This window comes from Protopterus annectens, chromosome 10.part0 (genome assembly GCF_019279795.1).
Source record: "Protopterus annectens isolate FY-2018-M chromosome 10.part0, PAN1.0, whole genome shotgun sequence".
NCBI classification, from domain to species: Eukaryota; Metazoa; Chordata; order Ceratodontiformes; family Protopteridae; genus Protopterus; species Protopterus annectens.
Window position 1 is genome coordinate 1,540,728,889 of NC_056744.1, and position 15,255 is coordinate 1,540,744,143.

The 15,255-nt window shown below is 39.8% G+C and overlaps 1 protein-coding gene across 1 annotated transcript in view; it reads right to left on the reverse strand.

Moving 5' to 3' along the window:
- Positions 1–1,099: 1,099 nt before the first annotated feature.
- Positions 1,100–15,255, reverse strand: part of LOC122814336 (microfibril-associated glycoprotein 4-like) — a 72,897-nt gene continuing 58,741 nt past the window's right edge. The window contains exon 4 of the mRNA XM_044086922.1: positions 1,100–1,492. Coding sequence (XP_043942857.1) covers positions 1,242–1,492 — 251 coding nt within the window. The 3' untranslated portion in view covers positions 1,100–1,241. The remainder of the gene's footprint in view (positions 1,493–15,255) is intronic.

Consider the following 15,255-nt stretch of genomic DNA (forward strand, 5'->3'; position numbering starts at 1 on the left):
TGAAGCAAACAGGCAAATGCAGAGTAAGTACTAACTAGGAAGCTCACGGGATGGTTAACTGTGTTACTTTATACTTACAAAAGGTTCTTTTGATAAACTAATATGATACAGTATCATTCACCATGGATATCAATTAAAATATTCTTAATACTGAATGTGTGACAGACTCTTTCAGTGTGCAACTGCAAGGAACGTGGCCTTTCAACTCAGAATGAGGAATGTTCTTATAATGAGGTACACATGAGAGGTATGAAGCTCACTGGTGTAGAATTTGATTTGCTTCTGTTCATTCCTGTAATGTTTTTCTTGTACAAAATAAAAGTTTTATGTAGTTGAAACACTAACCTTAGGAAATATTTTTTTATCTTGATATCTCAGGACATTTGTCATTGTTCATTTTTTTGCAGGCTGCAATTCCCCAAATAGGGACTGTCTTGTGTAATGACGGACAGGTGGTAACCCCAACTTACATATACCAACTCCAGGATTGCCATACTTAGAGAAAAGGAAGTACTCCATGGAAGAACAATTTTGGCCTTTGTGTATACAAGTCCATATTTTCACTCATTTAGTGTTGTTCTTCTGGAACTTGCAGTAAAAGATTCAGAATATCAAATAGTTGCTGTAGTGACTGCTTCATATCAAGATACCAAATAAAACAGTGGATATCTCCATCTAATGCGAGGCAAATGGACTGCACAGCTGGGCATATTAAATAGATAAAGGTTTTCTGCTTCTGAACATGTTTGTGTCAGTATATTCTGCCATTTTTCTATACTTCATTGTTGGCTCTACACTTTTTTAATGTTGGTATATATGCCTGTAGCATAATCCCAGATAGTATATAAAATCCATGTACAAAGTACTGCAGCTCTCAGCTACCCATCTATCATTACTTGATTTTAAGGCATTATAGTATTGACTGTGACAGTAGTTGTATTTCCCTGACCAGAGAATGAGAGTCCTTTTGCAAATAATTCAGCTTATATTAAAACATTAGAAGCAATCATTAGCGGACCGGAGTTCTGCTGTAGTGACCCCTAACCGGGAAAAGCTGAAAGTCACAACTATTAAAACATTTGAAGGTGACACAATGTGTTATTTAGCAAGTTAACAATTAATTCTAAGGGCAAGAAAGAAGGGAAGGACTGAAATTACTCTTCCTAATATTTTGGCAATGCGTGTTACAGTTCCATTGTTTCTGATATTCATTTCTTGAAAATATTTCTGTCAAGTGTAATTTAAACTGGTCTTATCTTCATTTCAACCACTTTTAGAGAATAGTAGAACCCTTTCCAGGTATACCAGTTAACACCATTTGCAAATGATGAATGTTGTCCACTTAAATAAAGGCCATTAGGATTAGCGTGATGACAGCCGTTATACCAAAAAGCTCCCGAGTATGTTTTAGCGCAGTTTAGTCCACCGTGTTCATCCTGGTCACGATCATAAGTGGTAAATTTTGTCCCATTTTGGTAAGTGAGGGCACTACCTGGAATGAGGAGAAAGAACCAACAAAACATTTCATTACTACATCAGTGACAATTCTGAGTAAGCATTGCATGATCAGCAACTATCACCACTACTAAAGGATAACAATAACAAGATATTTTACTTTCTTGTCCCTTAATTAAAATATCTGCCATTTGACAACAGTAGAGACACCTGATGAATTAAATTGCAATTATTTAGCTTAGAAGCTGCCATTTTAATATTGATCATCCGATGTTGTCTATTTTTATCTGATTCAACACATCAGCACTGATTCTAAGTTTCTCAGATCCAGGGCTTTAACTCCTCCTGTATCTATAATTTCCTCTGCTCCAGATTAGTACCTCAAATCTTGTTTGCCACCTGAAGACTTCAGATGCATTCTGTGAGGGCTACTCAACTAGTGATATATCTTTGTGCTATAACTCCTTTTTATCCTCTCCCTACTGAGAGACTTATCCCTCCAGTTTTAGCTTTTAGACTTAGTGTTATAAGTGTGTGTGGTTTATAGGATTAGTTTTCCAGAGAAGACTTAGATAGTTAGGGTAACTAGGATAATAGTAGAAGTAGTAGTTGTTTGTATAGTTCTTACATTTTTGGTGTGTTGTTCATAAATGCAGATTTAGTATATAGTTTGGAATGTGTTTTTCTAATAAGTATTGATGACGATATATTTTAGTCTGCTAGATATTTTTCCAGTGTTCCTTTATTCTGTTTAGTCATAATTCTTAAGATAGACAACTTTAGTAATGTGGACAGCCATGGATGCAAAAAGTGTTCTGACTGTGGTGGGCACACACTCCCTTCTCAGGATCCTCATATATTGTGTTTGAACTGTTTGGGTGCTGCCCACCTCAATACTCAGTGTCAAGCCTGTGCCTCCTTTAGTTCCAGGCTACTCCAGACTAGGATAGAGAAGCTCATAGTTAAGGGCCTCCTCCTTCCATAGACAGGGTCTTCTATTTCTTCAGCTTCTACTTCCTCCACTTCTACTTATCCAGCTATTAAGCAGGATAACAGCAGCCCCAAATGCAAGCCAAAAGAAAATGAGAAAGAGAAAGTAAAATAAAAAGAAAAGGAAAAAGATAAGACTGAGTCAGAAATGTCAGACAAAGTGGATTCTGAAAAATCAAGGAAGCATTCCCCGGATCTGATGATGATGACTGGGCCACATCTGAAAAATCCGAGAAGGTCAGAACCAACAATCCCTCAGGTCCATTCCTCCTCAGCCCCTTTTCTTTCTGGACCCAATGAACCCAAGGTTACATTCCCCTATGCTTCAGGAGCAGAGGTACTCATGACCACCTTTGGTGGCTTCTTCCAGTCACCCAGAAGCTTATCCGAACAAGACATCAATAGAATGATGCACAAGTTTCTTAGAACGCAAATCCAATTTGGGGTTCTCTCTGTGCCATCCCCTGGGAATGAGTCTTGGCTCAAATATTCCTCCTCTTATTTCTCTGGTCCTGGTCCATCTTTCGGACTCTACTTCCTTGGATCTGACCTGCCCTGGGATGCCTTTGTTGGAACCAACAAAGGAGTGCTGGGGTAGGGACACCTTTGTCAGAGCTGATAGTCTGAGCTACTTTGACTCCAACACCATACCTTTCTCTTTTGACTCTGATATATTCAGACTTAGAATAGACTTGGAGCCAAAGCATCAGTGTGAGGTTTCAATGGGATGGGTCGACGCCAAAGTTGTCAAAGTCAGCATTCCCTCTCAGGGCCTCGGCACTCGACAGCTCAGATCCAAGATTGGCTTTGGGGTCAAGACATGTCAGCACTGATGTATCTTTTCTGTCTTAAGCTAGGAGAAGGCCTATGAACCAATGGAGGTTTCAGCCTTCAAGACCTTTGAGAGGGCCCTATTGATGCCAAGGGAAATGGCACTTTATTCAGCTCAGTTCTATCCAAACCTTGACAGGATTCTACTTCTACTCTCCATCACACTTCCAGACAGGGACAGTTGGTACCACAGACTTCCAAGATGGCATGCTACGTTAGCTCCCAGTCTGATTCAAACCATCTGATCTTCCAACGGAACCAGTTCATAAGAAACAGGCATGCAAACAAAAGCACATAGACTCATTTTCAGAGTCTTTCACTGAAGACATAGACTTGGATGAAGGTGAAGGCTCCCCTAGATCTCGCCTCTGAAGATGTCACCTTTGGTGAGATTCTTCAACTGACAAAACAGGAAAGGGGATGGTCCACCAAGAATCCTTCACCTGATGAGTCACCTGTTCCTGGAAGCCTTTGGTTCCAGCTCAGCATTATCCTAGCTACTACCACCCATTGACCCCCTCATTAAACCTATGGCTAAATGGGCATGGAATGACAAAAATAGCAAAAACCCACTGGTGGACACTATGGTGGTAGTGCAGCCACTAAAAAGAAATGAAAAGAAATTTCCTCTATCCATCCCCTAACAGGAAATCCCCCTAACAGGGAGTCACAAGCTATGGACATGTTTGGGAAATAGACATATGCTTCAGTGACTTTTGTATGCAAAGCACTGAATTATTTGGCTAATGTTAATAGACTCCAGAGAGAGACTTGACCAAAGAGTTTTTCAGGTCTTTCTTGGGTAGTCTGCCTGTGGATGTTCAGAAAACTGTGAATTCCTAACTTTCTTCCCTGCAGTCTACTTCCAATATATCTATGCAACTGCTTTCCAGTGCAGCTGATGACATGGCTAGAGTGACAGGCATTGGCATCACCATGTATCAGTATGCCTGGATGAGGCTTTGTGATTTCATGGAAGGTTTTAAGACAGCCTTCATCAGTGCTCCCTTTGATGGTTCCGCTGTCTTTGGACCCAAGGTAAAAGACATACTAAACCAGGAGTCAGCAAGATGGCAAAACTCTCTTTGCAGTGGAAATCCATTTCTAGGAATCAAAGGGCTAGAAAGAAGATGTGGTTGTGCAAGTCACAAAGTTTTTATCATGCCAGACCTGGGGATAGACCATCTTGTGGCAAAGGATGAGATAACTACAATGGACATCACCCTAGAGGCAGACGTAGACCACACAACCAGGGCTTTCACAGTCCCTTCAACCAGAAGCTCTGTCAGTGCTCCTGATGAGTTGCCTGAATGCTGTACTCTGGTGGCAATCGGGAGGCATTTATCCATGCATCCACCAACCTGGCAAAATCTCACAACAGATTGTTGGGTGTTAAACATAATTTCCAAAGGCTATTCAATATCCTTTTCCCTTCCTCCATTAAAAAGAAGAAAATGGCCAGTGTTCCATTCAGTCAGTGGGAGCTCGCAGCAACAGAAGTTTCAAAGATGTTAAGAAAAATGGTCATCCAACCTGTCCACAAAGACCAGTTATAGTCCAAAGTCTATTTGATATTCTTTTTAGTACCCAATAAAACAGCAGACCTCAGACACATTTTTGGATCTGAGTCATCTAAATCTGTAAAATAGATGAAATTCAGGATGGTCACAATTCTGTATGTTTTGCCTCTGTGAAGAAAATGAAAACACTGTCATCTGTGTTAGCATGTCTGGCAGGAGATTTGTGTATATTCTCAGACTGACTTGTATTGTATGCCAGCATGTCTAATTGAAAAAAATGTAAATACGTTTTAAAAATGTTTTTCCCTATTTATACAAAATGTTTAAAGAACCTGTCAGTGTTTTGATACATTTCTAATTGCACATGTTTGTGAGGGAGATTCTAAAGTACAAACTGTCTGTGGAGAATCATCTGATGAGTAGGTGATGCATTTAGAATGTTCCTGGTTGCTATGTGATTATTTGAACAGCTGATTGAAGGAAAAATAACTTTTTCAAACAGCTGACTGTTATTTTTAAAATAAGATGTTGAGACTGTTAACCTGGACTATAACAGAGACTGCTGAATTCAGTTACAGTGCTGAGCAGTTAGTGAAGAGTTGCAGTCAGTGGATACCCAAGAAAAAGGACTCATCAAAAACTGTAAGCCTTCCTTTGCCTTGCTGTTATGTTTTAGATTAGATCAGGGACAGTATTCTGTAGTTAGATTAGGAAAGTTTAGGTATTTAGATAGAGTTTTTCTAAGATGATGAACTTCTATCCTACAGTTTAATTTTATATTTCTAGTGATTGAATTCTGGTGTTTATTGAAAATTATCGATTTACATTATTTTACTTATTATTAAATGCTTTTCATTACTTTACATTGTGGCTGGACAATCAGTGTGTTCTTTAGAGATTAGAGAGTGCTTATACCTGTTTGATACTCCCCAGGTCACCTCGAATTTCTTGCTGCCTCTGGTCATAGCTATCATTTATTTTGATATTTAATGTTGAATAATTGATCAACCTTTGAAGGGCGTGTGGACCTGTTTGACTCTAGTGGCAGTGTGTACCATTGTATTGGGGAGGGGACACATCTGAAAATCTGTATCAGGCTTCCCATAAGTGTTAGAGTGTGTGAGATTTGAACTTTATTTTGAGTTTGAGTGAGTCAGAGGTCTTAATCTGAAACACATTGCTCTGAAGTGTATGCTAAGAGATTACATTTGGGGTGGACAGAGGTATGTAGTCCAGTCCCAAGAAGTAGAGCATGTTCCTGTTGTGTTCTTAAGGGAAATTGTGGAATTTTACTCTTGTGTGCTCTGTGCTCTGGTGTTTTCCATGAAGCTCTCTCACACTGGAGTTAGTGGTGGGGATTGAGACTCTTTAATTACTGACCTGGGTGTTAAGTGGGGGACATCACATTATTAGTGGCAGTCTGGTGGAATATTAACCGGATGTCACAGCCTGTACTGAAGAAGGATGATTGGATGTGCTTCATAGATTTACGAGATGCATACTATAATGTGAAGATAGAGAAGCAATTAAGCAGAATCCTCCATTTCCAGCTGGGGGACAATCACTATCAATTCAAAGCCCTGCCTTTCAGTCTCATCTCAGCCCCCAGGGTGTTTACCAAGAAAATGGAAGTGGTGGCATTGAATCTTTGCCTGGTAGGGATCCAGGTTTTCCCATATCTTGACAACTGACTCCTAAATGTTACCTCCTGGAATCTGTTATTGCATCATCTAGTCATTCTGCTGCACCTAATGCAAGATCTAGGGATCACAATCAACCTACCCAAACATCACCTTACCCCCAATGCAGCAGATAGAATGTATTGGATGCCACCTGGATTCAGTTCTACAAATCATCAGCCTCCCTCCCCCCAGGGTGCTCTTCCTACACCTCACAACTACAGAAGTACTCCATCACCCTTGTCCTCCAGTAATACTGATTCTTTAACCTTAGGTCTAGTGGCTTCTACATTCGTAATGGTTCTGCTGGCTAGATTTTACATGCGAGTGTTTCAAGTGACTCTAGCTATGCAATGGTCTGAAAATGTTCATCTGCTGCATTCATAAATTCACATCACTCAAATCTGCAGGTAGCACATCTCCTGGTGGATAAACTCTCCTTCAGTGACAGACGAATACACATTTCAAATGGATCCATCAGTGGCTATACTAACCATAGACGTCTTCCTCCTGGGGGGGGTTTGAAAGGGAGGATAGTCCAAGGTACTTGGTCACATACAGAGGTCAATCTTCACATCAATATCTTGAGATGAGGGCAGTCTTCCTAGCATTACAGGTATTCTAGGATGTCCCCCCAAGGGTGTGATTTCTGGTCAGTCAAACAACATATCAGTAGTCTGGTAAATCAACAAACATGGAGGAGCATGCTCTCATCCCCTTTGTCAAGAGGCCAAGACTGTTTGGCAATGAGCAATGTCTTCACATCCAATGTACTAGCAGACAAATTGAGCAGAATTGTATTAATGTCTTTAAGTGGTCCCTCATTCCAACAGTAACAGCCATGATTTTCATCACTGGGACCAACCTTGCTGCAATCTCTTCACAGTCTACATAAACAAGTGCATATGTTACTTTACCCTGATCTCACAACAGAAACAGTCATTGAGAGATGCTCAGGTCCTCAGTTACCCTTAATGAATAAATTCATCCAGAGTGAATATACAAGGCCAGAGTTAATCTCATTGCCCCTTTTTGGCCTTGACAAACATGGTTTCCCTTCCTGTGGCCTCTACCAGTACATCCACATGGATGTTGGATCAGTATCCAAATCTATAAACACAATTGTCCAGATTGCCTCCTCTGGACCAGAGATCAATGGAATTAATCACTTGGTTCTTCCAGTTCTAACCTTAGCCTGAGATGCCAGGCTGCCAGCTTTGGTTGTTCAAATAATATCAGTCTATCAAGGACAATCCACTAAGAAGATTTACTGTAACAAATAGAAAAGATTTTCCATTTTGGCTGTGTCAAAAGATTTAGACTCATTTTCTGCTCCCATCATTTCCATATTAGAGTTTTTGTCTGAACTTTTGCACAGTGATTTTAATTATTCCACTATCAAAGTGCAAATGGCCACAATCTCAAATTTCCACATAGAGCAAAATGGCAATTCTATAGCTTCTATAAGAGTCTACCACCAGGATGAAAGTAGGCAGCTGACCACTTTGTAGAAAATCCATTTATTTAGCGCTTTCATCCTTGCGTCATCAGAATACTGAAAACACACATAGCTCCATCTTCTGTACCCGGAAGAGGCTTCAGAAAATTGTTTTGACTTTCATTATGTTAATTTGGACATAGAAACAGTTGATAAACCACTCAAAACACTAGAAGAGACTACACTAAAATTCAGGAAACTGCAGCTAGAACATGGCTATTTTCATGAATCTATTCACACTGCGCGAATACCAAAAGGATTAAGAATGTGGAAGTACCCTACTGGTCTACAGAGAGGCTTAGATTTACACACTGAACTCTTGAACTTATTCAACAAGCATAGCTGTAAACTATTACAGGTACTGTTGAAAGACAATGAAAGACAAATATCTATTTTATCTGATACTATATTTAGGCTTGATAACAGCTTACAGTCTGACTTGTTTGAGAGTAAAAAAGGGGAATATCTTCCTTTGCTAGGATTAACCATTTAGTGGATGGTTTAAAGGCTAAAAAAAAAACAAAGAAATTACTAAGAGACCAAAGACAATATGAAAATGGTATAGCATATCCATTACCTCCATTAAACCAGCATGTGAACAATAATAATAACAACCATATGAGCAATGAACAGCCTAACAACAACTTTTCTCATGCCTCTGAACCATTTATATCTGATAGCTCTGACCCTTTAGAATATCCCCCTCTGAGGAGGTCTGAGAGACTGATGAACCAGAGGAGGAATCAAACAAACCCACCGAACCAGGACTTTTATGGGACCTGTGGTGGGGTCCATCAGGGGAGAGGGAGAGGCAACATGAGAGGGAGAGGTAATTACCATTGGAACAACTGAGTGAATACAATGGTTGTGACAATGATTCTTGTGTTATTATTAACAAGAAAAACTGTGATTCTAAAGTGTATAATTATAGTGATGTGAGCATTTATTCTTTTTATGCTGATGTTTTTGAGAAAGGCTTGACTTTTGTTCCAGTTAGAAAGGCAAGGACTGATGAAGTCTTATTTAATTTGAAACTATTTACAAGGAAATTGAACCTGGATTTTTACTTTAAAAATTCCAGGGCACCTATGGATATGAATAGTGGCCTTATTTGACCCAGTACTTTCAACCCCCCCCCCACACACACACACACAATGGTCAGTACTTTTGAAAAATTATGTGAATGGGAAATCAGAGAATTATTAAAACATAATGGGCAAAAGAACATAATGCTTAATAACCTAACATATGAAGGAAGAAATATACTAAGACAGATTTGTGAAAACCTTGAATTAAGGGTGATGCAACCTGACAAAGGTGGGGGACTAGTCATTATGAATACTAATGACTGTAACAACAAAATGTTCTCTATCCTTTACAGCAAAACATATGAAGAAGTAAGTACGAGTGAATTAAATATAGCCTATCACAAGATAGACCTAGTATTAGAGGATGTATTACTGAATGACCAGAAAGCAAAGTGCATGAAAACCTTAACTGCCATTAAGAAATACATAGAGATAATAGAATGAGTGAATTGTATGGTCAGTGTTATAAAGAAAAGAAAAAAAATATGCATTTGGATTGCTCTGTAAGATTTGATTAAAGTGAGTGAAGGAGAGTATTACCAATTGCTTCCAGTTGAAGAAGTCGTCTCTGGAATGCTAAATGTTTAGCATTTCTGAGTTGTTAGAGAGTGAGAATAGGGGTTATGACTGAAAAACAGAATATCTTATTTGTGTACATTCACTACTCCATTAGGATGATACAGCTTTCTTTGACTTCTGTTTGATATTTTATCAACAACAGAGGCATTCCAAAGAGCTGTTTCCCAGATAACTAAAGACTTAGAAGGTATTGTAAGTATAACTGTTGATATGCTAGTCTGGAGTCAGACACAGAAACACCACAGAAAGAGACTGATACTGATGCTAAATGGCTATTTAACATCATAATAATTTTAAGTTAAATAAGAATTTAATACAAAATAATGGCGAACAGATTGAAATACCTTGGTATAATCTCACATCAAAGGGTCTGAAACCTGAACCAGAAAAAAAATCTCAAAAAGTGTGAAAGCATCAAAGCCAGAAAATAGAAAAACAATACAGACTTTCTGAAGAATGGTGTAATATCTTGCAAAGTTTGTACCTAATATTCCTGATATTTATATGCCTCTACTTGTTTAAGCAATATTGCAATAATACCAATGTGTATGGTCTGCCTTTGAAGAGCTGTAATCATCAATACAATAAGGCATCCCAATCCAGCAGAGCTGTAGGTTAGAAAAGTTAACATATACAGGATAAGGTTGCACATTCTCAAATGTGCTTATAATCCTCTGAATGCATTCTGTAAAGCATGTATTTCAAGGGGCAATACTCAGAAGACATGCTTTACTGAGGAAGAAAAATTATCCAGAAAATGTTAATGTTAATATCTTGTTGCTCCATTCTCTGTATATCCCTTTTATTTGGCAAGTCTGCTGATGATATTTTAGGAGAAAAGGAAAGGGAGAAATTAGAATTGTTATAAAGTAAGTGCTCCACACACCAGTACCTAAATTTCAAGACAATCCTCAGCCTGCTATCATGCATCCTGGGTATGTGTCACAGAGGTATGGAGTCTTGACTGTTATGCAGGTGGATGGGGCTCAATTATTACCCCTGGCACTAAATGAATGAGGTAGGGAAAGAGAAGAGTGAAATAATGTGGCCTGCTTACCTTTCCTGGGCATGGAATGGTTTGGATATTCAGTGAGCAGACAGGGTAGCTGTGATTCCCCAGTGGAGACCAGGGAAAAACTACTTCCTATGATTCAGGATGGTGGAAAGGCTGCTTGCTGTCAATATCCTTTGTGGAAGAGGGATGACTGGCATGGTCATCCCACTACACCTCCCCCACCTTGCACAAATTAAGCATATCCAGAGGATGTAGGATTAAAAGTCTGAACCATCTCAATGGCTGCCTTAATGATTTGCCTCCCCAGGCTACTAGAAACATTCACTATCCAACCCACTACCATATTTATGGGCAACTTTAATTATCTCACTATTATCTGGGAATCATATGACACCAAACATGCAGGTACAGAGATTCCTGGATTTTGTAAACACCAGACTGTCAATACAGTGACCAGGGGTGCAAACATACTGGATCTGGTCCTCAACTAATATGGGAGAGCACTGCACACTCCCTAGTGTAATGACTTCTTTGATGAGGTCAGATCACAAAATGGTCTTCTTTGAAATAAAAATAAAACCCAGAAACCCACCTAATCCTACAATGTTTAGGAACTACTCTAAGGCTAACTTCCTACTATCGACTGATAACCTGGCAAAATTTCAAGCCCCTTTTACATTGAAAACATTGCTGCCCTCATGGAACTGTTCTCAAAAATCCTATACAAGCATGTTAATAGCTGCACAGAACCAGCTGTACCTACCAAGAATAAATACAGAACTAACTCAAAAAACATGCCATCCTGGTGGAATCACAACATCAATCGGCTGTATAATAGAAGGAAGAAAATCATGGCAAAAATTATAAAGTATAGCACCCATCAAGTTAAAAATGCCTTCATCAAACTAAAGATAAACAACTCAGGTGATGCATAAAGTTCACCAAAGCCAGATTTGTGGTAAATATGTCCTCCCAGGCTAAGGACAACCACAAGGCATTCTTCAGCTATGCCTGTTACCTCAAAGTACCCAACTGTGTACATAATTCATTGTTAATGGAGCCACTCATACTGAGCCAAAAGATATAGCAAACCTACTGGTCAACACATTTTACTTTCTAATTGTACCACTCTCCCCCCAGCCAACCCTCAGGAAAAATCACCAAATATAAATCCCCTATCACTGGCAAGCAGGTCCTCAGTGATTTCTCTAAGGCCAAGAACACTGCATCGATTGGCTGTGACAATATTCCAGGTTGCCTTCTAAATAGTCTGTAACATGATCTATCAGGCCTTCTGAAATCACTACTTAACTGTAGCCTCCAAATGGGCTTTGTACCTCATAACTGGAGAAGAGCAACCATAATCCCTCTGCACAAAGTTGGGCCAGCTACAGCCCATGGAAATTACATACCCAAACGTCTCACTAGTCTTATAAGTAAGCCATGGAAAGAATTATAATGGAAATGATCACTAATGATATAGGAAACCTCCAGACACTGGACCCAACCCAGTCTAGTTTTTTTAAGGGCAGGTCATGCCTACTCAGCCTGGTGGACTTCTTTGAGAAGGTCACCAAAGCAATGGACAAGAGCAAAACAGTTTACATTGCTTACCTAGACCTGGTCAAAACATTTGACTCAATACCTCACAGAGGCATTGATGACAAACTCAAGAGATTAGGTAGAAACACTTATGTCACTCACTAGATAGCTAGCTGGCTCACAGACAGGACCCAGGAAGTTAGAATTGGGAAGTCCCCCTCTACAGAGAGTCCATTTACCAGTGAAGTCCCTCAGAGATCAGTCCTGCTGCTGCTCTTTTTTGGCATCTACTTCTTTATAGTCAAGGCCATTGTCAAGTGCCTCTGGCTGACCAAATTTGCAAATGATTGCAAATTAGGAGCAGTCATAGACTACCTCACCTACACTAATGTTCTCCAAGAAGGGCTGACACAGACAAATATTTACTGTCAGAGCCATGGACTAAAACTAAATGCCAAAAAATGAATAGTAGTATCCTTTGGAAAGTCAGCCATGCCTGGAAACTATGATATTGGCAATACACCCCTAAGAGTTGATCCAGTAATTAGGGACTTGGGGACAGACAGCAATCTAAACTTTGACCATCACATCTACAGTAGTGAGAAAATCATTCTCTGTTGTACAACGTAAATAAACAAAGGGATGGCATCTAAGTCCAAGGAGGTTACTGTTCTACTCTAGTCAGCATTCATCAGTCCTATCACTGAGTACACTGCCCCCCTGATATGTACCAAGCCAGTCACATCCAGAATGTCCACAAAGGTTTCTCACTAAAAGAATACTGGGCATAAATAACACATCCCATGCAGACCGCCTCAAAGCCTATCCCTGTATTCTGTCTCCTAAAGGCTGCTGTGAGACAGTTTATGCCTGGCATACAAGGCATTATCTGATCCTACTCTGATGGACCTCCTGCATATCAATGAAAGAAACAGCACCCAAATTACCTGTTCTAAAGACTTAGACTTTGTCTGTGATATAAATAGGACCTGCTGGAGAGAAGTATGTATTCCAGAGACTACTCATTCTCAGGAACAGGCTCCCCATCCATGCGAAGCAAGAGTTCCTCCCTAATCCAATTCAAGTGCAGCTTGGACAAATGGATGAGAAACAAGAAATTCATTGCTGATTTGGCACCTGTGATGGACAGGTTGACAGACGAGATCAGACAGGAGTCCCCGTGGACTATGCTGTTTACAGATGACATTGTGATCTGTAGTGAGAGTAGGGAACAGGTGGAGGAGACTCTGGAGAGATGGAGATATGCTCTAGAGAGAAGAGGAATGAAGGTCAGCAGGACTAAGACAGAATATATGTGTGTGAATGAAAGGGAGGATAGAGGAATGGTAAGCATGCAGGGAGTAGAGGTGACGAAGGTGGATGAGTTTAAATACTTGGGGTCAATAGTTCAGAGTAATGGTGAGTGTGGAAGAGAGGTGAAGAAGAGAGTACAGGCAGGATGGAGTGGGTGGAGAAGAGTGTCAGGAGTGATTTGTGACAGACGAGTACCTGTAAGAGTGAAAGGGAAGGTCTACAAGAGGGTAATGAGACCAGCTATGTTATATGGGTTGGAGACAGTGGCATTGACAAAAAGGCAGGAGTTTGAGCTGGATGTGGCAGAATTAAAGATGTTAAGATTTGTACTGGGTGTGACGAGGGTGGACAGGATTAGGAATAAGTATATTAGAGGGTCAGCCCAGGTTGGAAAGTTTGGAGACAAAGCCAGAGAGGCACGATTATGTTGGTTTGGACATGTGCTGAGGAGGGATGCTGAGTATATTGGGAAAAAGATGCTAAGGATGAAGCTACCAGGTAACAGGAAAAGAGGAAGGCCTAAGATAAGGTTTATGGATGTGGTGAGAGAGGACGTGCAGGTGGTTGGTGTGACAGAGCAAGATGCAGAGGACAGGAAGAAATGGAAACAGGTGATCTGTTGTGGCGACCCCTAACAGGAACAGCTGAAAGAAGATGATAATCTCTAATAGACTGATGCAGCCCATAAATGTTTCATCTACCAACCCCCTGCTTACACTTACCAAGGGTACCAGAACTTGTCAGAGATTTGGGATGCATGGCTAGGCTTAAACAGCCCCCATTGGTCACTAGCCTAGTGCACACCTATGAACCTATCACAACTATGTCTCTAAGAAGATTAAGATGGTTTCCTCCATCAGTCTCTTGCATTAATCAAAGATAATTTATAGGTACTGGGGACAGGGCCCTTTAGTCTATGAGGACTGATCCATAGACAATGGAAAAATTCTAGGCTACTCTGCCTAGGAAACTTCTGGCTGACATACTTCCTTAACTTCCAGAATTATTTATGGAACATCCAGCATTTACAGTGGCAGTGGTACCAACAAAGTTACCTAATTCACTTGGCATATTAGAGGCACTAAATTAAGGAAAGACTCCAATGGCACTGATTAAATGAACTTCGTTTCTCAATGTTTGGGAGTTGGTAAAGTGCCAGCCTCAAAACTTGTAGAGGGAATAAGAGATCCAGGATCCACTGGAGAAGGACCCTGAACTTGAGTGCATTAATGGTCTTTTCATGATGCATCTATGTTTCACACTGGATTCCATTTGTAGTTGTGCTACAGAAGTTAAAGTTACATTTTCTTTTTAGTAAAAAAGAAAGATTATAGTGAGATTGTGACGTTCTAGTTTCACTTTCCTGTTCAGGTTTTCTTTATGACCACAAAAATCATAGTGAAATTGTGGTGTTTTACTTTCACTTGCCTGTTCAAGTTTTCTTTATGACTACATCTACAAAATGATGTCATAAAGTTTTTAGACAGTCATTTATATGCAATATGCAATGGCACATCATTCTAGATCATCTAAAAAAGTTTTATTTACTAAAATATTTGTTGACTAGATAGGTGGGTCAGTTGCAGAACCCTTTTCAGTAATGACCGACACTGAAGGTGACAAACATTAAGACATTTGATAGCTGTTATAATAACATGATAACAATGTAACAGACAAGTAGAGTTTATGCCTACACAAAGCATAGTAATATATGGACAAGGATCAAACTCATATCATGCATTGC